Source organism: Megalops cyprinoides, chromosome 25 (genome assembly GCF_013368585.1).
Source record: "Megalops cyprinoides isolate fMegCyp1 chromosome 25, fMegCyp1.pri, whole genome shotgun sequence".
Taxonomy (NCBI): domain Eukaryota; kingdom Metazoa; phylum Chordata; class Actinopteri; order Elopiformes; family Megalopidae; genus Megalops; species Megalops cyprinoides.
Genome location: NC_050607.1, coordinates 10,118,048 through 10,139,611, shown reverse-complemented (window position 1 = coordinate 10,139,611; position 21,564 = coordinate 10,118,048). Strand labels below are relative to the sequence as shown.

The 21,564-nt window shown below is 48.0% G+C and overlaps 1 protein-coding gene across 2 annotated transcripts in view; it reads right to left on the bottom strand.

Annotated features, from left to right (window-relative positions):
- The window catches only part of itpr2 (inositol 1,4,5-trisphosphate receptor, type 2), an 88,833-nt gene that overhangs the window by 26,796 nt on the left and 40,473 nt on the right, over window positions 1-21,564 (bottom strand). For both annotated transcript variants that reach the window (XM_036519818.1, XM_036519819.1), the window contains 11 exons: window positions 21,304-21,485; window positions 20,805-20,947; window positions 19,970-20,078; window positions 4,521-4,632; window positions 3,799-3,986; window positions 3,292-3,475; window positions 2,206-2,459; window positions 1,645-1,845; window positions 1,163-1,273; window positions 892-987; window positions 612-731 (listed from right to left, as the gene is read on the bottom strand). In XM_036519818.1, coding sequence (XP_036375711.1) covers window positions 612-731; window positions 892-987; window positions 1,163-1,273; window positions 1,645-1,845; window positions 2,206-2,459; window positions 3,292-3,475; window positions 3,799-3,986; window positions 4,521-4,632; window positions 19,970-20,078; window positions 20,805-20,947; window positions 21,304-21,485 — 1,700 coding nt within the window. The remainder of the gene's footprint in view (window positions 1-611; window positions 732-891; window positions 988-1,162; window positions 1,274-1,644; window positions 1,846-2,205; window positions 2,460-3,291; window positions 3,476-3,798; window positions 3,987-4,520; window positions 4,633-19,969; window positions 20,079-20,804; window positions 20,948-21,303; window positions 21,486-21,564) is intronic.

Sequence of the window (21,564 nt, the reverse complement as noted above, 5' to 3'; positions counted from 1 at the left end):
CCACAAACCTTTTAAATCGATTCATTGGCATGTTTGCTGGGAGTAAAAACAATATTAAATGCTACACACCCAAACGCACTGTATAAACTGTACAGCCATGGCTTCTTTCCAGCAGAAGTCTCCAGGTGTTAGTGCAGTGTGGTGGCTGTGAAACTGTCCTTTTAACCGAACCAGAAGGTTGCAGGCACCATTCCCAGGTGGGACAACCACAGCTGTATGTTTGCCCAAACCGAAGCATTTTTAGAAGCAGCCGAGTCTGACTGGGGACTGGAACCTGCAACCCTCTACAGCTGTAACGTCCGACTGCACTACATCGCTGCCCCGGGTCAGAACTGCTTTTTTTTTTTTTTTTATTTTGTCCACATCTCACAAAGTACAGTATGTGTGCTAATAAGATTTGTCTTTTGCATACTCAGTGTTCTTGGTCCTTATCATCTGGTCTGGTGTCATATTGCCCTGCATTAAGGAAAATACAAGACAGGACAAATTGTTCTTATCTGAATGGTGAGAAAAATGGAAAGTGGTAGAGTAGTACAATCTGCACGTCCAGGACAACAAAGGAAGAAGGGAGAGACATTCACTGGAGGAAGGTGACAGACACGCCGGTTTACCTGGTGAGCCAGGATGTAGATATTGTGACCCACGTCTTTGGGCATGATCTGGTCCCCGCCGCTCACCTCCTCCGACTCGTTCTCCAGGCCTTGGTTGTACGCCTCCTTCATCACGTCCACCTGGAAAAGCACGGATTAGCCACAAGACACCCTCAAGCACATCCGCTTCCGCGGCGTGTCAACACACAATAAATTAAATTAAATCACATCGAAATGAATGCGCACACTGGCACGTACTGATGATGCACTTAGCCCCCCCCGTTTCTCAGATCAGGCTCACCAGCTCGTTGGGCCGCATCTTATACAGGATCTTCTCGGCGTTTTCGCTGTCATGGCGACTCTCCATGATGGCCAGCAGCAGCTTGGATGCGTTGTTCTGTAGATACAGCGCACAAAAGACTGATTTGATCATTTTCAAAACACACAGAGCAGGTGAAGGCTGTCCATTACTTTAGCAGCATTTCCTAAGCAGGCAGCACTTGTGAGATGCTCTGAGCATCTGCAGTGTTCTGCTGGAGTTGATTCAAGTGAAGCAGGGGAGGTGCCCGTACCTTCAGCTCCAGCACCAGGTCCATGCGGTGCTTCCCCAGAGGGTTGATGGGGTTCACAATGAGAGCGATGATGATGTCAATCCCGTTGGACTCGTGCTTGGCGATACAGGTCTGTGAAGGCGGAGGCGGGCTTAAGGCAAGCACGACGTTTCAACAGGACGAGGGGAGAGCGGGGTCAGGGGTAGAGCGAAACACGGGACTAGCTGGATGAAGCAGGTGGAGGTGAGAGGGTGAATACAATGGGAGGTGCAGGTGGAAGTGAGAGGGTGAATAGAGTAAGAGGCAGGTGGAGGTGAGAGGATGAATACAGCGGGAGGGGGAGGTGTAAGTGAGAAGGTGAATAGAGTAGGAGAGGCAGGTGGAGGTGAGAGGGTGAATAGAGTAAGAGAGGCAGGTGGAGGTGAGAGAGTGAATGCAGCGGGAGGGGGAGGTGTAAGTGGAGGTGAGGCGGCCGGGTGGAGCAGACGGAGCAGGGCAGGTACCTGGTTCTCATGGCAGGGCCCCTGGCAGTACTCTGTGATGGTCTCCAGGGTCTGCTTCACCAGGTCCACATTCCTCTCATTGATATAGAGGCCCAGCAGGCCTAGCCCTCCGGTGGTGCTGCCACAGATGCAGTCCAGGAACTGCAGCGTCTCACACACCAGGTTATAGTTGGTCTTATTGTTCTGGTTCCGCAGGAAATTCTGGGGTGGGAAGATGCAAAACTGCCTCACCAACAAGTCATGAGATGCACTCAAAGGAGATATGAAATTGTTGCCACATACGCTTTTTGGAAGACTTATTAAATGTAGCTGGAGTAGGGCTGAGGGAGGGAGGTTTCCAGAACTATAATGTATTAAGTGACTCGCTGATTTGAATCGATTGTATTTAATAGAGATAATCTTTTCACATTTGCACTTTCCATAAATTGAGTGCATTATGGCACAGCTCTACCAGAAAGCCTGAATACTCATTCAACAATGCCTGCCAGCTGAACATAGCCTTGGGGTTTTGAGTGTTAGGCGAGTTCTGGGGGAAAGCTGTTTTGGTTGCACTGGCCCTACCTGCAGGTCCCGGTTGTGGTTCTCACACAGAAGCTGCAGATAGCGTAGAATGGGTTTCATTATCGCGATGGCTGGGCTCATCTGAGCTTCCTCTCTCAAGTCGTCTGGCCCGCCCCCCTCACCCCCCGAGCCAATCAGATCCAGGTCAGGGTCGATCTCCTTGCGGAAGGTGGAGTAGGCCTTGGAGGTAATAGAGGAGGCCTCTCTGAGCTGGCCTTTCATGTCATCCTTCAGGTGTAAGGTGGAGTCTCTCCCTAAAGAGAAACGCACACTCAGCAAACTCTGCGCCTGCCTACAGCACCACGTCACCACCTCAAACCGCTTCCTTCTGCATTATTTGCACTTTTTTTTTTTGCACATTTCATGTGGTAGTCATTTTAAAAAGTATTCATCCAGCTTCTTCTGCAGCTTTGAAACTGTGGAGCTTTTAATGTTGTTTTATATATAGTTTGCGAACCCTGCTTGTTTTGATGATTTGCACGTTTAAGCAGCAGGCTCGGGCACCTGGGTCTGCTCTGACAAGGGAAGGCAGAGGGTTTTAAGCTTCACTTTGAAGGCTTGATTCCAACGGACCTTTTTGGTACTCAGCATTACGCTGACAGAAAGCCATCTGGCCCCGGCAGCCAGACACACAGGCCTAAACCCAGCCCTTGCATTCTGCTGCAGAGACTACGGTTTGGAGTCTTAACAACTCTGTAAAGATGCCAGCAGCGTGAAGTTTAGACACTCGTATCTGTGGGTGTGAACCTGGGTACAGACACGGCGGTCTGCATATGCAGACATGGGATGGGACAATGTAAAGCAGCAGTCAGCTCTGCGTAGATGAGGACCTGTGTTTAGACAAGTTTCTAGCTGGTTCCTGCTCTGCTGTTCGGGATGAGACAGGACAGTCTTGGATCGCCTTTATGGCCCTGGGACTTAACCTTACAGCTCACCTCCTTTTATATGCTGCCATAGTTTATCTTTGCCGAGATTGTCACGCCGTGTCACACTGCACCATTACATACTGCTCTCAGATTGCCTGGTCATTCTGTTTGAACCCCCACCCCTGGTTAAAGCAGCAGTCAGTGCTGCACAGGTGCAGACCTGGTTTCTTCAGTCTGGTTGTCGTCGTCTCCCCATCCTCGTCCCTCTTCCTGCAGCTCAGCTCGAACATGTTTACTGAGACGGTCGAGCGGATCTCCTGCTGGGCGAGCTCCATGCGGTCATAAAACACCTTAAAGAACTTCTCTGACTTCTTCTTCTCCTGGAGCTGACGGTAAAAGGAATTCTGGGGAAGGGTGTTGAGATAAAACTTATGAATGGCAAACACATGGACAACATCAGTATAATATTAGGAAGCATCCTGCACCATGGGAAAAAAACAGCGACGAATAAGGAGATGTAACCTCAGCTTGCAGACTCTGAACAGTCTACAGTTTTGACTGCAGAACGATTTAGATGCAACTGTGTATGCTCTGCTGGCAAAATCAAAAAGTACTTGATGACCCTTATTTTTAAAGCACAGCTAGCACAGGTAAACCCTTCTGAATAAAAGTAACCATAAAACAAACCTAAAGAGCTCCCTAGCATGATTTAAGAAAGACAGCCTACCTGGATCTGCGTATTTCCTCCTCTCAGTAAGCTAATGCCAAGGAGAATGCTTTCCTCAAACACCCGGTCATTCTTGGTGCTGACAATGAGGTCCACCACCAGCTCTGTAGTGCCCACACTGTCCAGGAGGCACTGGATGTCCACCATGCAGGTTCCAGACTTGTCTGAGTCTGGCATGGGTGACCCTCCTGCATACAGGTGCATAATATAATGGCTTGATAGGCAAACATGATAGCTTGACTGACTTGATACATTTTCATTATCCTGACCATACTTTGTAAGGGACGAGAAAGCAGGTAGTTATATTACCCCCCCCCCCGACATTCAGCAGGAATCTAAATCATCATCAAGGGTAAAAAAAAAAAAACAAAACCTTGGTCTCATCCCAATAGCCTGGCATCAATTTACTTCTCTCTTGTTCAAATCATTGACTTTTTATGAGAAGAATTGGATGCCAATGAAAAACAGCCCTGAATGCCATTTGCAGCCTTGGGACTTATTTCTTCACTCAGCTGGCGATGGCTTTGCTCCTTTTACCCTGAAGTGAGAGCTGGGAGATGATGGGGCAATACACCCCATCATTGCCTTTCCCCTCTATGAAGCCACCGAAGATGTATAAGGGCTGGCAGCCAAGACTTTCTGGAAGTTATGACATGGGGTCACGCACCAAGGCTATGGTGGGAATGTTCCTGGTCCCAGAGGCCCAGCGATCTGGCACTCACCTCCTGCTGAAGGTTTAGGGTAGCCGGCAGAGGAGCTGTTTCCCTCTGATTTGGTGTGAAGCCGCTGGTTGCCAAAGTAGCGTGTGAGAAGGATCTTCCTCAAAATGTTTCCCTGTTTCCAGGAAGGAAAGACAATCCAGGCAGTGTTAGACTCTATCCAAGTTACAAGGTCAAGCAGCGTCCTGTCATCCCTAATCGATCGATCAGACCACAGCTTTTCACAGTTATTCACAACCTTCAGTTGTGTCAAATAATTCTCATGCATCTTTAACTCAAGACATTATAGGCAGCGGGTGCTAATAATACCTGTTAAGTGACAGCTGTACTGACAAATAAATTAACTACATCAGTTGCATATAGTCGTCTCTTTCCTGGTTATACAATTTTATGCTCCTCCTGATACTCTGGGGTCTTCAAGAGCATAAAGAGGCATAATTGTACTGGATCTAAGGAGGCCACCGGGTAAGCCCTAATTACATCCTATCACAAGCCCTCCCTGCCCTCCCAATCCCAGCTGGACTCCAGTGACCTCCACCTGCAAAGGCCACCCTGGACCCTGCTGGATCCTGAACATGGTGCATACTGCCCCTGTTACCTTAGGACCTTTTACACAGACTCTCCAAGGATCCTCTAATTAGCTGAGTTACAGCCACTTTCATAGACACCACAGGGGACGCGCTCTAGTCTGCTTCCTCCAAAGGTTTCATCCTTTTTCCTCTGCTGATGGAGGCTTCTCCCTGCTTCTGTTACCATTCCCTTGTATTCCTTTGTGGGGCGCAGAGACGGTCTCATTGGGTTTCAATTTCATTGTTCTTTCTTTCTATCTTAATCTTACAGATTTCAGTACAAATGCCTTCTCTGGTGCTCAATCCCCAAATCTGTCCTGTCACGCTCTGCTTTTGATCACTGATCCACTGTTTGATCCCCTGCTTGTAACTTCTATTTTTCATTTCTTATTGTAAAGTGCTCTGTGACAGATTCCTTGAAGGTGCACTATATCAAAGTTTGCTAGAAAAGAAAAAAACACACCAACATCCCCACAGTGTGAGCAGTCACAACAGGCATTGTCTTATTAGTGGTCTTTTGATGTATATAAATGAATACATACATGAATCCATGGTACAAATGAAATCATAATGGACGTCCGCAGTGTGACATTATAGATTGAAATAGAGTGGAAAGCTGTGAAGATGAGATGGAACCACGATGTTGCAGCAAAATATACAACCAGGATTGTGCCTGAGGATAACAGTACTGATCGTGACAGCTAGGGAACCCCCCAAATACCTTTCCTGTTCTTTTCAATGTGGTCAAAATATGCCAGAGCATACATTTCATACAGGTGTGTTGCCTGAAACTTTGATTGCCCTCTTTCTTCATCATGTGACTTTTACCACACTCACAATGCCAGGGCATACAGAATGGAGGGGGGGCAGGGGGTTTGCCATATGTTCCTTTAAGGGGAATGAAATCATGTGAAATATCAATCCTTGTGCACACTTGACTTTTAATTGAAGACAGGATCCATCTGGACAGCTGAAAGACAAATATCCAAGTCTGATCTAACTGAAGCCTAGAATATACAGTCATAGTACTTTCAGCAGACATGTTTAAAGAAATCTGATGGTCACTGGGTCATTCCCATTCACTGATGTATTAGTAAACAGATTCTGGCTTCAATAAATGCAATAATATTCACAACCTGTAGTGATGACCACATACAAAGATGAAATGAGAGAACAAACATTTCTGCAGTGTGCATGATGTAATGTTGACCACAGTTAATCATGTATTGTGACTCTTGTGCTAGGTACATGACACACCTGACAGCACAATGCATCTGGAAAATACAGTCACAGCCACCGAATGCTTGTGATCACAATGGCGTGCAATCAGCAATTTCAGGACGGGCTGACTTTTTACATAACTGTCGTGAAATCAACATAATCCTTCAAATTAAAAGCGAGCGTGAAAGGGAGGCAGGGAGATGCTGGGGATGCAGACTGTAGGTGAGCGCGGCTGAGCAGCAGCCTGAGCGAGCTCCGCGTGGGAGCACACGCACAGCGACGGAGGGAGAGAGAAGCCATTACATAAGCGGGCGAAGTCACGCAGGAGACAGCAGGACCGAGTGCAGCGCGTCTCTGCACCTGGATTCGCCGGCGGTGGCTCCGTAGCCCCGCCCGCACACTCCTCCCCCCCCCCCCCCAATCCCCCCCCCCCCGTCTCGATTCCCGGAGGAGATTACCGGCTTTTCGACCGGTGCGGAGCAGAACTGCGAACGCGAGTCTGGTCGCGGGGAATTTTTCGCCGAGACCCGCGGGCACGACGCCGTTGCGTAACGAGACGGGAGCTGGCCGGCCTCCGTGTCCCCCGTGCGGACTGGCCGGCGGGTCAGACCGTGCCGTTTCCATGGCGACACTCCCTCCTCCGGACTGACCTCAGCGCGCATGGCAACGCATAAAACTGGCACCAGGCAAAAATCTCAGCTGCGCCATCCCGCTAATCACAGAAACGGCACGCGCACGACCGTGTCTGGCAAAGGCTCGTCTGCAGGTATCGGAGTGAACGGCCTCAATCAGCTGAGAGCTGCTGCTGCTGGCGCTGCGGTCTCCGGGACCCGGGACCCGCTGCGAGGCACCGGCTGTCAGGAACGTGATACATCTCACCAAACCCGTTCCACTGAGGAGTACTCCTCCACCCTGCTTCCCGTGTGTTCATTCAAAAACTCAAATAATCTGATTTCTTTGTTTTACCTCGTTACTGTTTTCCTCCCTAATGCACAGGGTGAATTAATTCACATTTTGGGGACCTTGGCCCTTTTGTGTTTTTGTCCTTTCAGATTTAACAGATGACACCCATCACCCTCCGCAACCCCTCCCCCTCCGCCCCCCACAGACGCAGCCAATGACTCAGAGCCAGGCTGCACCCTCTTCGCTTCCTCCTGCAGTGGAGTCTGCTGCGCTGTGCACGGGGCACACTTTAGACCGACAGTCTGACAAGGGCATTGGTGGAGCTGCTGTGGCTGTGCAGGCCTGACTCAGCAGAGCCGCGCTGCCCGGAGCAATACCTCTGTGCAGGTGATCTGAGGACAGATCGGGGAGGGGGGGGACAGGCAGACGGTTGCTGAGCGAGGGTTTAGACCGTGCTGCGTGCTGCACAGCAGCTCCCCGCCAGCGCTGCACCCCCCCACCCCCCCACCCCACCCACAGAGGGGGGGCTTGACTGTGACATGGCAAAGAGTCTGTGGAAACTGGGACCCTGCCCAAACCCAGGCCGTGCACACTGAACACCGGCCGAACCAGGCTGAAATGGGCTGAACCAGGCTAGGCTCTCAGACTGAGGGCTTGCTGCAGAGCATCACAGAACCCCCCCTCCACTATCCCCCCCAGGGTCTGGGCTCAGTAGTCCACCTTTCGACTGTGATCCTAAGACGCCGGGTTAGACTGGCAGCTGCACTGCCACCAACAGGATATCCAGGGAACAGAAACAAGTCACCTTGGATAGCACACACACAAAAAGACAGTTCATTAAAAGATTCAGCGGGCCCAAAGCAAGAGGCTATATATGCACGCTCACATTAGGTCAATGTTAAACAAGGAATCATAACATTGGCTAGAACCTTGAAATCACAACTGCGACAATGTGTTTCAAGTGAAACTCTTCCTCAGGTAGAATAAGGACAGGGCCAGACACCTGAAGGACTATGTAAGTTTCTAAAAGAAAGAATATTAGTGCTCTGCTGACTAAGCCGGACCATCATTCCCATGAGGCGCACACTTAGTGAAAGCTAGCTATATATCCTTAATTATGAAGGATATGGACAGCTGAAGCAAGCCCAATGCAACAAACGCACAAATCGTGTATTCTTTGTAAGTTAGTATATACACACTTGCAAACAGAGGTCTGCCACTCGACTGACTGACTTCCCCTCAAACACTTTCAGCACACCAAAATGTCTTGTGCAGGTGCATTTCTGCTTTGTGGAGAGGGACCTCCACAATGTACCTGATATCAACATGCCACCTCAAAACTAACAACTGAGGCCGTATTACTTCACACAGACTAAAGTGAAAATTCCACGCAACTTGGCCCTGTGGCTTTCATTTCACACCTGAGGAAAACCTCCTGTAACACAACCGCACAATGCAACCATCCCCTGCTTTCAGAGGGAAACTGTCTAACTGAGTAACGGCACGATTTGCAGCTTTACTCCGACCTCTTCCCCTCTTACCCTCACATTCTGACTCCGTCTTTAACACACTCCCCCCATTCTACGGGCGACAAGTGCACCTGTAGAGCTCTGGCCCAGCGACAAAAAGCAGCACTCACCTGGCGTCATGGTGCCCTCCAGCATCACTGCAGTGTTGGAAAGGAACTTAAGGTTATCGTTGGCTCAGAAGACCCAAACATCCCTCCCCTTGCCACTGGTGGACTGGAAGCCACCACCATTAGACCACCATAGCCAGCTGACGGCTATTCCTCAAGCCACCTTAAGTCTCTGAATGGATGTAGGCTGGACTGTGTTTGGACTCTTTCCATTCTGTGTTTTGTCTTCCCCCCCATACCATTATCCGGGAGTTTGACTGTCTTTCCCTTTTTCTCCGCTCAGCTGGCTCTGAGTTTGCGTTTATCTAAACAAACACTGAAAATGCACAATGGCAAATCAATTTGAAATGGCTGATTTTACTGCATTCAGAGGGAAACTGATGTATAGAACAGCATTAAGGGGGACGCATTCCAAGGGAAACTGGTTTCAAAAAACAACCCTTGACGTTCAGCACTGTCTCACCACCAGTTAACTGCTGTATAGTGGCTAAAAACAGTCCTGCCATTTATTTCCTAAGAAACCCACAGAATAACCATGTATCATGTATCATTCACGCAATGTCCCCAATATGAGGAAATAAACAGTAGCCACATAGACACGTACGCATGGCCAGATGGAGGGCTGGATTTCAGATTGTAATGAATCCACATTTTCTATTTTAGGCCAACCATCTCCCCATCAAGTGTTATTTTTGACAGCAAAAGCCCCACTCAAACCCATTCATTGCAAAATAGGCAGTCTGTTCAGTTGACATGACCCCGTTTGAGGCTGTGACATTACATGGCTACAACTGCAAGCAAGCAAGTTTGATTTTACAGACACTGAAACAGGAAAACCCAAAAGCTGAGGTGGGGAATGGAGAGAAGAGTTTGCGTGCTGTGATAGCTTGCTGTGCATTCTGGGAACTAGACACAAAGAGGAGCTAAGCTGACAGAGCTATGCTTTTTATGAAGCAAGACCCGAGTAAAAATGTTCATGTTTAATTTATCCTGGGCATCCACTTTCGTTTTGGGCTCATATGGAGATCACAAAAATGAGCAGTTGCAGGAAGCCTGAGATCAAGCACTCTCTTAGATCACTGGAGTGGGAGAGCGTAACACTCTGACGTTGGAGCGAGCAAAAAGAGTTCACTGCCAGTTTGGTGCACTTCGTCTGGATACCCATTACATTTAAAGTAAGGGAAAACCCAAAAATGTGTTTTGTCCTTCAGCAACACTTTAAAAGATAGCTACAGAGAGTAAGTGAGCCTTCATTATAGGTGCACAGACCTCCCACACAATTCTCCACGTGAAGCACTAAAAGTATGGTGCATATCCCCCACGTGTGGGGAACAGTTTCAGCGTGATGCATGATGCTGGAGGGAGAGAGGGAGAGAGAGGGAAGGGAGAGAGACAGATCCGGAGCTTTGCTCACACTCCTGCCTGCTCCTCGCTGCTGCAGTATCTGCTAGGTGCCAGCGTGGAGACAGCAGACGCGTGAGCTCAGACGGCTCTTAAAGAGGCTTATATAACGGCACAGGAGCCCGGCGAGCTGCACTGCGGCCCCGCCTGGACACACCTCCCCCTCCCCTCCGAAGTCCGTTACTTATCAGAACCCGCAGATCACAGGGGGTAAGGAGGCAGGTCGTCCCGCGTCTACCCGCCCAGGTGGGACTGCCTTCGCCTGACTACTCCCTGCTCTCCCGACACGCCTGCTCTCCCCGCCCCTTGACATCTCAGGCCCGGCACGCGTGACAGACACGTGCCGGGGGACGGGACGCGCTTTTCCACGGCTCCCGGCCCCGGCCCGGCGAACGACGCGCCCCGCGGAACACGCCACCCCGGCCTCCTCCCTGCATTGGCTAATCTCCGCTAACCTCGCCGCGCGGCCCAATTACGGCCCCAACAGAGTTCTCCTTTTCCTCCATCGGCGGCTCCGGCAAAAACAAATTATCGCACGGGAAACCAATTGATGAGATTTTCGGGCTGATCCAGCACAAACACACACATAAACAAGCATTCTTCGAATAACAAGACCTTCGGCTCCCTTTTTCATTTCGGAAGTGAGGCATATGACCAGTTAACCACGTTAAGTGGCACAGGAGCTTCTTGTGCAAGGGAAGGTGGAGTCAGAGAGGGCATACTGCATACGGAGGGCTCCTGGGGGGGGGGGGGGGGGGGGCATGTCTCCTCTCGCTGTTTGTCTCACACACACCGAACAGCACATGCACCGCTGGAAGCTCTGTCTAGACACAGTGTGCCAATCTGAGGCCAGAGCGCGTTCCCTTTATCATGTGAGCGGGTGAGGGGAGAAAAACACCACAAGACTCCCGAAACAAACAAGCACTCAAACAGCCACAAGGTCTACAGTGCAGGATGAGTCTGCTGCCTGTGCTGCACGTACAAACGTCATCCTGTCCGAAAGCGGCCTGCCCCTCATCCACGGTCACAACGCATGACCTCCATGGGCCATTTAGCGCAAAAAAAAAAAAAAAAAGAATCCCATTGGATATGGATGCATATCAAAATATTGAGGAGTTCTACAGGCAGCATGTAGGCATTCACACACGCCCTGATAGACTTTTTAAGGACACACATCACAAGTGAAATGTCATCCAAAAAACTCTTCAACCAACCTTTTCATTTATTGCTGAGAGTTATTACTGCCCCCAAATGGCAAAGGGATAAGCTTGATTCATGCTCGTTCACAGACACGGCAGAGGGAACACAAGCAGAATTATTAACGCCTGGGGGTGAGAGGGTACAAGCAGGTGTCTGCAGAAGGACACAAGCACAGTCCCAGCTGCAGTGCTCCGAGTGGCAGGCCAATCAGAAGGCAGACAGTCAAGATTCCAGCACCGCTCACTTTCATGCTGACTCTTCCTAAATATGTAGATTCTGCACACTTCAAAGGACTGCGGCAGGTTTAAAGTTCTTTCTTCAGTTTGCAGAATAAGACAGGCTTATCGATTGACCAGTTACCTCTGCCTCAATCAAGGCAAGAGAGATATGCTGATTAGACGGTATGCGATCTAGAAATGGAATGGCGCTCTTGCTAATGATCAGGGAGGGGCAGGGTTAAACCAAAATGTATGTACATGTACATGTATGTACATCTGAGGCAGGAGAGGATCCCATAACAATGAGTGTAATCTGTTCTCTATGCTTAAAGCAAGAGCAAACCCAGCACTGAACAGCAGCCAGCAGACTTACAAATTCTCAAACTCTTTTAAACCCAGCTCTGCTATTCATTTCAAAGTGGGAACCATTTATGGATGATGTAACTGCAAATTGTATAATGATACCCATACACCCATCCTCAAATTTAGCTAATCATTTCTCACCACCTATTTCTGGGAGTAGTTTCACAAGACTAACAGGACCATGCTGCTTTGTACCAAACCCCTTTTCACGTGAGAAAGTTGATTTAACAGTTTCAACATCAGCAACATTTGCAAGCATTGCTGGATGATAAGCACAATTCCACTGCATCGTCACAGACAGACTTAAGGTTGTGTTTGTACTGTGTGCGTTCGCAGTCTTTTATATATGGTTGATCATTTACCAGCCATGCACACCCATGTACATAATCCCACTCTGAGCACAGGGCGGGCTTTATGCATAGTATGAAATTTACCCAAAAAAACATTTTCCTGAGTGAATATTATATTAAGGTAGAGACAGACACCTGAGCATTTCCTTATGGCTGCATGAGGGTACTGAAGGGACAAAGTGTAATTATCTGTCTAATCAAACATCTCTAGATATTGACAGGTGTGTGAATGTCAGTTATAATCATAAAGATAAGCAGACTGATCAGAAGAGTCCTTCAAATGAAACAATAAGTAAACTTGGCAAGAAATCTGATGTACATATTCAGAGCGTATCCATTAACCAGTATATATGTTCTATGCTCCAGTCTGCTGAGGAAGAATGAAACATGTTGATTGCCTGCAACCAGCAGGCAACCTATAAATATGATGCAAGGGATGTGAAAATGGCTGACCTTTAGCTTTTGGCATTCCTTGCTTGTGTTGCATTCAGATCACATTTTTAAAGTTCATATGTATGGTTGATAAATCGAGCAGACATATATAGTTTAGTCCCTATATAGTTTGTGCATCAGGAACAAACTCAATAGTAGTTCTATACACTTCCCAGAAGAGGCCCCAGCAGCCATTTTGACCATTTCAGTGAAGGTTCAGTTGCCATCCTGGTTGCAGATTGGTGAAACAGTTTTTGTGGTTTGTCTATTTTAAGCTTGTGGTCAGTACTCTTCAACAGGATGTGAGGTGACTGACCATATTTTGAGCCAAAGTTGAGCAATAATGCGCTTTTGTCACCAAGCTATGTATGTACATGATGACACATGAACCAATATTAAAATGCGGTCGCAGACTGCTGAGCCCCGCTTGTTGAGACCAACACCAAAATGCCTGACTTATTTGTAATGGAGACCATGTTTTTTTGGACTAATTCTAACAACAAAAAGCTAAGTGCTCCATTGTTTCTGGGAGAGAGAGTGTTTACCCATGATGCAATTTCTCAGAGCTGCACTGATTTGTCAGCAGTGGTTAAATGCTTCTTTGAGAACAGATTAAGGCAAAAAAAAAAAAAAAACGTCACTTTTACTTAAAAATGTTTGAATCCCTCTTGCTGTTGGTTAAATAACACAATGAACAGACAACAGCAAACATCTTAAAGTTCTAAACTGAGCAGTCGAGAGACAACCTGCTCTTTAACTGTGAAGAACAGACCCAGAGGCATCATGACGGAGCATCACGTCAATGAGCTGATTAATACAGTGGGAGCGGAGGATTCAGTCAGGATATCAGTATTATTTATAACACGACGTAACAAGAACACAGGAAAGACCTCATTGTACCGTACCTATTTTGTGACACGTCTCATTATTAAAGCAGTTTAGTGTAGCGTAAAATTCCTACTAGGAGGATGATGCAGTGCCTTTCAAAACCCGGGGACACGATGGTCACCCCAAAAAGGTTACTCTGACAGTGAACCAGTCTACTGCGCATTTTATTAACAAGTGTAATGGCTCCTGTGAATCACTGAAAATTTAGACAATGATGAAGTTAATGCTTTTAATGCCACCGAGTCACTGCATATTTAAGACAGCGAACCAGTAAGCTGTTACTTTCAAAGAAGCGTCACACAAAGATCACATTAAAGTCTCACTATAATAAGCTGAATGTGCTGTGTTTGTTACGTCAACCTTTATTGCGTGAGCAGCACGAAATAAAGTGAAATGGATGAACTTGTGTATATAAAACTCTGCTGAACTCTCCATGCTATATGGATATGTGCTGCCGACCTGTACATTGGTGGAGAGCATACTGGCCAACCAAATATCACAGTAAAGATTGTTCATAAAGTAGCACTCCAATAGACTAAATTAATTTTTAAATGTCAAGAGCCGTACTAGACCCAAGAATAGCAAACCCATTCACATGTAATACATATCTGTGTAGAACTCACACCAGTGGTATTTTCAGATACTGTTAGTCCAGCCCAAGATCATTAAATATTTCCTTCAACCGGCTGACAGTCGAGGGCATGTTATCCACACTCTATACTTTTTGGGATATAATGAATATGGAAAAGCTCTGATTGAGTAAATATGAAGAGGGAGAGGGGGGATTCCATTGAGATAAGACACACAGTGAGGTGAAGTTCACGTGTAACAGCATTATGGCAGGTCACTACTGAAGGTCACTGATTGGTAGATATTTTACTTGAATTTGTAATAGTTGTATAATTTATGAGACAAAATCTCATTAGCTGTACAATAACCTGTCACTCAAGCAAACAATCCACTGAGGATAATAAAAATGCAATTTTGGTTTCAAATGAATTCAAATGAAATCCACACTGTATACTCCAACCAGGCACATACTGCAACAGTATCCTTGGATCCATAACACTTATGATTGTGAAAACATGTGATTTGCTCTTTGCACAGACAGAAAGCCTAAGACTTCACACAGAAGTAAGATCTGACAAAACATATTTTGGTGCGGTACTCCTGAGAAGCAACGGCCACTTGCTGTTTTTCCCCCTCTTGTATTCGTATGGTGCGGACATGTGATCTTCATTACCGCTGCTGCCGCAGTGGAGCTGACAGGCACGCTCCCGTTAGCCTACCGGAGGGGAAAAAAACAAGGCCAACACTGTCAGGACAGAGGGGCCGCTTCCAACTCTGCAAAACAGCAGGTGGGTCAGCACAGGCCAGCCCGTCTCCATGGTGACCACACAACTGAGGCTACGGGGGTGGGTTGGGGGCATGACAGAGCCACCGTCTCAATCCCTGACCTGCTCTTACCAGGGAATAAGGGTGCATGCTCTGCTACCGGTGCCATCATCACACAAAACCAACGATGTGCAAAGTGCATGTTTACAGTGGTACGAGATAACATGCATAAAACAGACTCCAGAAAAGTCCTGTCCTGTAGCTTAACACCAATCACGGAAGGTCTGTATTGGTTAGAAACACTATTCAGTGTCAAAGAGGACCACAGACACCATTTACAAGTATAAAGTGCTGGAGAAACCACCATCAGTGATCTTTGTGAAAGTGGAATAAGCAGGGAAATCAGCCAATCCCAGTTCATGCCCTGACATCGGCTAGGACACCATTAAGATAAAGACACTGCACTGAAGAAGAGGGCAGAGGGTGCTGCCAACTTCCCCCACGCAGATCAGCAGTGCTGGCTCAGGAGAGACTGCTGATGGCCCACGGTGGGGGGTGGCGGCCATGCGGTGACGCAGCAAGGTGAAGCACGTGGGGCTGGCGTAATCACTAAAGCTGCTTTGTCTGCGGCAGCTGGTGTGAAACTCAGCCCGGAGACAACACCCGTTACGCAAGAGGGTTTTCCTTCGTCTGTCAACACGTGGGACGGTTCTGATTACAGGCGCCGACGGCACGTCCGGCTGCGCAGGCGTCTGTCCCGGAGTCTGTCCCGGCGTGCCCCGAACTTTACCCAGGCTTGGCTCCTCTCTGCGCCCGTAGCTTCGCCTTTTGACCGCACAGAACTGTGCAAACATGCTCACAGACCTACAGAGCAAACGCACGCCTTCCGCACTCACAAACCGGCAGCAGCAGGCTCACACACGCTTAATCTAAAGCCATAAAAAAAACCAACTCACACTGTGACACAGAATAAATCTGCTCATCCAAGGCTTTCGCATGTACAATGCACACGTGCAACACGCACGCACACACTCACCCCTCCCTCACCCCTAACACTTAAGAGCCAACTCCTGACCCATTTAAATCCAAGAACAAATTATCTATTCATGTGCCACTGATCAGTCTATTTACTTCCCTGTGAGACAGAGAGGGAGAGAGAAACAGGGAGGGAGAGAGACACAGAGGGAGGGAGCGGGAAAGAAACGGAGGGAGACAGAGAGAGACAGCAAGAGAGAAAGCAGAGGCAGAGAGCGGGAGAGAGAGAGAGAAACGGGGAGAGAGAGAGGTAAAGAGAGAAACAGAGAGAGAGGGAGGCAGAGAGAACATGACAGGCCTCGTGACAGGGGCTCAGACACTGCAGACTGTTACGTAACTGCACGCTGCTGGCCACGCCCCCCTGTCGCCTCATGGGCTCAGCAGACGCCTCTTCCTCCAATCCCGCCCCGCAACTGTTGGCTGCTCTCCCTGCACTCACATGGCCCGTCACATGATCTCGCCTACCACCCCTCCCCACCCCCCCCGTGCTCCCCCTGGGGAACCACCGTCCTCCCCTAACCCTCGCTCTCTCTTAAGGACAGAGAGTCAGACAGCAGCGCCACCGTCTGGACAAAGGACACACCCACAACTAAACATTACACACACACACACACACACACACACACACACACACACACACACACACACACACACACACACACACACACACACACACCCACCTGAAAATGTATAAATATACACACAGATCAAACACTACAGGACACACATGGGTGGTGGGTCAGGAAGAGTACTGCATTTTACACGGTTTAATACACCCATTCTCAGCCTGGACTTGCCATGTGAATCACTTAAACGTCAAACTCTGAAAACCTGAATCATGCACAGAAGAGCTGCATGAGTTCATGCAGTATCTCTGCATGCCGGTATGGCAGCAGTGACTGAAAATGGACATTTCACAGGCAGTGTGGTTTTGCAGCTGGCCCCTGACTTGCACGTTTTACATATTACAGAGAAGTGAACAGCACGTAATGCTTCGTTAAAAAAAAAATTGCTTGAAGCCATTTGAGCCAGACACTCAGTTACTTCTAAAGAACCATTTCCATATCCATATCCATAAAGATACTGATACAACGTGACACGCTGCATATTTATTATTTTTGGAACTTGGCTTGCAATTCCTTCTGTTCTTGTAATTTTAAAATAATTAAAAAAGGCTACTCCAAAAATCACCTCATTTGGTGCATGAGTGTCCAAGTGCACCCTACACGAGCAGAAAATCTGAATATGGCTGCCTTAGTGTGAAACAGGAGTCAGCACCGGATACCTTGTTAACCATACCTGTTACATCTGCCAAACCTGCCGCGATCAACATCCTGAAAAAGCACTACTGACTAAAACTGATGCATTTTTTCCAAACCCAGCGAAAAACTGGCCATTGATGTTGAAATCCTCTGAATACAACCTGACAAGAAACTACACTACTAACAGAGAAACACAATTTGCAGTACTACCGGTGGCTAAACTGGAAAGAAGTGTGAATAAAGTGTGAAATTTCCCTCCAATTCGATCTCTCTAACTTTCCGCTTTCCGCTAATGCTATTTTTTAGCCCATATCCTGCTGACATATTTGGAAGTCCTGCAAAAACTGACATCCTGCCAAACTGTTACTGCCTTCTAACCAGCACAAAAAAGTGGCAAAAGGTCACAGCAGAAAAAAAGAAGGCCATTTACATACAAACACAACACTGAAAACCATCAGCATTTGTTTCCCATTAAAGATCACAGTCACAGTCTTTAGATTATCAAGATTATCAAGTCAGGTAGATACTAAATTAAAATTAAGTATACTATTATCTTTGCAATGGGAAGACAAGTGTTCACCTATCTACTGTATAAACAGGGCGTTTTCACAGCTTGGCTTTCAGCTGCTGAGTCTTCCTCAAAGATTGCTGAAAGCAATGACAAAAGAACACAGATTTCTTTACTGTGTAAGTAAACTCCGTGGGTCTTTCACAGCTGGATAGGTACAATTCAACAAAATCAATCACTGTTTATCTACATAGCCTCATCAAAACTGCTCAGACCAACTGTAAAATCAGTTATGGTTTGGACACAGAGCAATAATCAGTTGGCCAAACCATCATACACACTACTGATAGCAGTCATGCAACATCACAGACAATTGGGCAGCACCCCCTTTTGGCCGTCTTGTGGAAGTGCCGTGTGGAGTGGTCTCGGGGCTCTCTTCTTCCCCAGATACAGGGCTCAGGAAGGAGAGGGAGAGAGAGAGAGAGAGAGAGACTGCACAGAGGCGCGAACTGCGGCATGCTGCTTTTCTGCGGTATCGATCCCCCCCCCCCGCCCCCCCATTCACTCCGCGCCCGTCCTCATGTGCTCTCCGCTTATGTAACAGCAGACATCCCAGCTCCCAAGCCACAGCCATGTCCACTGAATACTGATGAGGAGGCTAGCGCGGCGCTCTGCAAAAAAAAAAGAGCCTGCCTGCATCGGCGCTCGCGGCAGTTCTACCCCACGCGCGTGCGCTCTGCGCCTCAGACGGCTCCGTCCTCAGCCGAAACCCGCGCAAGAACGTACCCATAATGTTGCCGAGCCACGGCCCCGTGATGCATGAGTCAGCAAAATAATCAGTCACCACTCAGTCACACAGCAGCAGTCATCCCACAGGGTCGCCCTGCGTGACAGCAACCTGACTTTGGCGTGACCCTCTCGGATTTTCCTGGAACTTGACGCACTCGCGTTGCCTGGGGGAGGAGGGAACTGAGGCAGGAAGCTGAGAATTTCACAAGTGAATCCAAAACGACCTGAGGTACGGTTAAATGAGCGGGCTCTCAAGCGTCTCAGCTGGTCGCTCACACACAGGTCTGAGTATGAGCTGTGTCGTTCACCGACAATAAGGTGTGGGGGGAAGGGGGGGGGGGGGGGGGGGCACATCCTGGGGCACTTTGGAACTTGTAGTGTTAAAAAATAGCTGTTATCATACAAGCATGTCGGAGAATTGGCTGCGCCCAACTGCTCCTGCAGAGGATGCTGCAGCGAGATGAGCCGGATGCAAATTCTTTTCACTCTACTATATTACATGAGCACATTTCAGAGTGGGAGGCCTCTGCTGTTTTAGTCATGACACAATCCTAACACAATCGTCATCATCAGTCATCTAGGGGCAATGTAACAAACTGTACAGTATCTGATTAGAAATCAGCCCAAGAATTCACAAAATGTAAGCTGTAATTGTTGAGTAGGCCGAGCACGCCATCCAGCAAGTGATTTACTAGGACTGCTCACACTTTCCACATCGCCGTCCTCGTGGATCATAAGTGGGGCATAAGTGGGGCATTACCCGCTGCCCATGTTTTTCATACACAGGGCTGTACTGTCTCTTTGCCCTTTGCAGGGTCTATATTTGTCCAAACCCAGTGCCCAGACGGATGTCACCAGTCCTAGGATATAACAGTGAGCAGGCAGGCCAGCAATGTAGCGCAACAGTGCTGTGGAAAAACTCCCACGCTCAATAGGGCCACTGGCTGGCAGGTAGCAGCCTTTCAAAAGTGCTGAATAAAGAGGTGCGCACTCGATTTGTACAAATCTGAACAAGATGCTTGAAGGAAACAAAAACACACGCGTACTTCAACCTTCATTCCTCCGCACCCACGTCAGTACCGCAGCTCTTCAACAAAAAGCCTTCGTGGGCTACAGCTCCACAACACCTACAGTACCGTGTGATATTTCAGAGTATAATCTGACTAATGACACAGGTGTTGACAGAACAAATCCACAGTGACTGCTATCTTTGGTTTTTAAGAATGGCTATGAAATGCTCATGAAGGTTTCACATGGGATGTACCTAGGCTATGTGTGTTCCTTACACAGAACCATTCACAGAATGCGTCACGGATTTCTCTCCTGGGCCCCTGGTACTCACTGACTCCTCAAAGGTCTCCTTCTTGTCTAACATCTCTCGCAGCGTCTGCAGGATCTTGATACAGAGCTTCTCCTCCTTGTCCATCAGCTTCTTGGTGTGTTTGATCAACCTGTGTAAGAGACCAGAGCATCGGGTGCAACAGCATGTTTTATATAGAAAACATCGGGGCAGTGCTTTAAGAATCACAAGTCTGACTACTACCTATGGCTAATATTTAATTCACACACAAACATGTACTGTCATCTACAGCTCCTGAATAAATATTTAATTTTTTGTATAGCTGACATTCTATTACACAATTCTAATTGTAGTTCTTTAATGGTTAACTATCATACTCGCTTATTGCATGTTATAATGTGAATACTTATACAACAGAGGTCAATTAGAAATACCTAATCCTTTTGTCACAACAGTAAATATTTTCAAATTTTATTCAGAGCTGATTGTAAGATTGTGAAGTGACGAATATGCTTGAAATAGCTCCACTAGCCCTGGTAATATTGTCCTAGGCCATCCGTAAACAGTTCAATGACAGAGGCTGTGTGAAAGTGAGATACAGAGACAGACAGACAGGCGTAAGGACACTCAGGTGAGATATGGAGGAGGACAGACAGGCATAAGGACACTCAGGTGAGATGTGCAGGAAGACAGACAGGTGTAAGGACACTCAGGTGAGATATGGAGGAGGACAGACAGGCATAAGGACACTCAGGTGAGATGTGCAGGAAGACAGACAGGTGTAAGGACACTCAGGTGAGATATGGAGGAGGACAGACAGGCGTAAGGACACTCAGGTGAGATATGGAGGAGGACAGACAGGCGTAAGGACACTCACTTGGACATGAATGCACCGCTCTCACAGCGCAGACGGGCCGCCTCTGGAAACAGGAGCTCTGGGCTGTGCAGAACGTCCACCAGCACCGAGAACTCAGCCTGCACTTTGGGACTGAACTGCTCCTCCAGACACGTCACCACACCCTATTAGCAGAGCATACAGTCATCTCTGATCCACTGACCACCAGCACACAGTGGCAGGCAACACAAGGCAGTCAAGCAAACACTAGCAGGCTCATCTATGACCACTTATTTCAGCTAGAAGATAAAATACTGTCTTGAAAATACACTTCATACATTACACTCAAAATGCCCGAATAAATATTCAGCAGTATAAACAGTTAACATGTAAATTGTGTCAACTACTGAAATCATCCTGGATGAGAGAGTCTGCTGGGAATATATAAATGGAACACCTAATGGAGCTGTCTTATAGTGGGCCAGTAAGCCAGCAATTGGTTGGGTTGATAAATGGGACAGGTCTGTGACGCGTGGCAGACCTGCAGCTTCTCGATGATGCTCTTGTAGTCCGGGCCTCCGAGGGGCTCCTTGCGAGGCCCAGTGCGGGCTGAGAGCCTCCAACCCTTGGCGGCCCGCTGCACCATGTTGGTGTGCGTCTTGAGGGACAGCGTGTTCACCTGGCTATCCAGGTCCACGGGAATGGCGATGGCACGGTTCTTAGCTAGGGACGAGGAAGAAGCTCTACTTCACACAGAAGCCACTCCAACTCAAACACACCGCAGCAAGAGTGGCAACGTTCC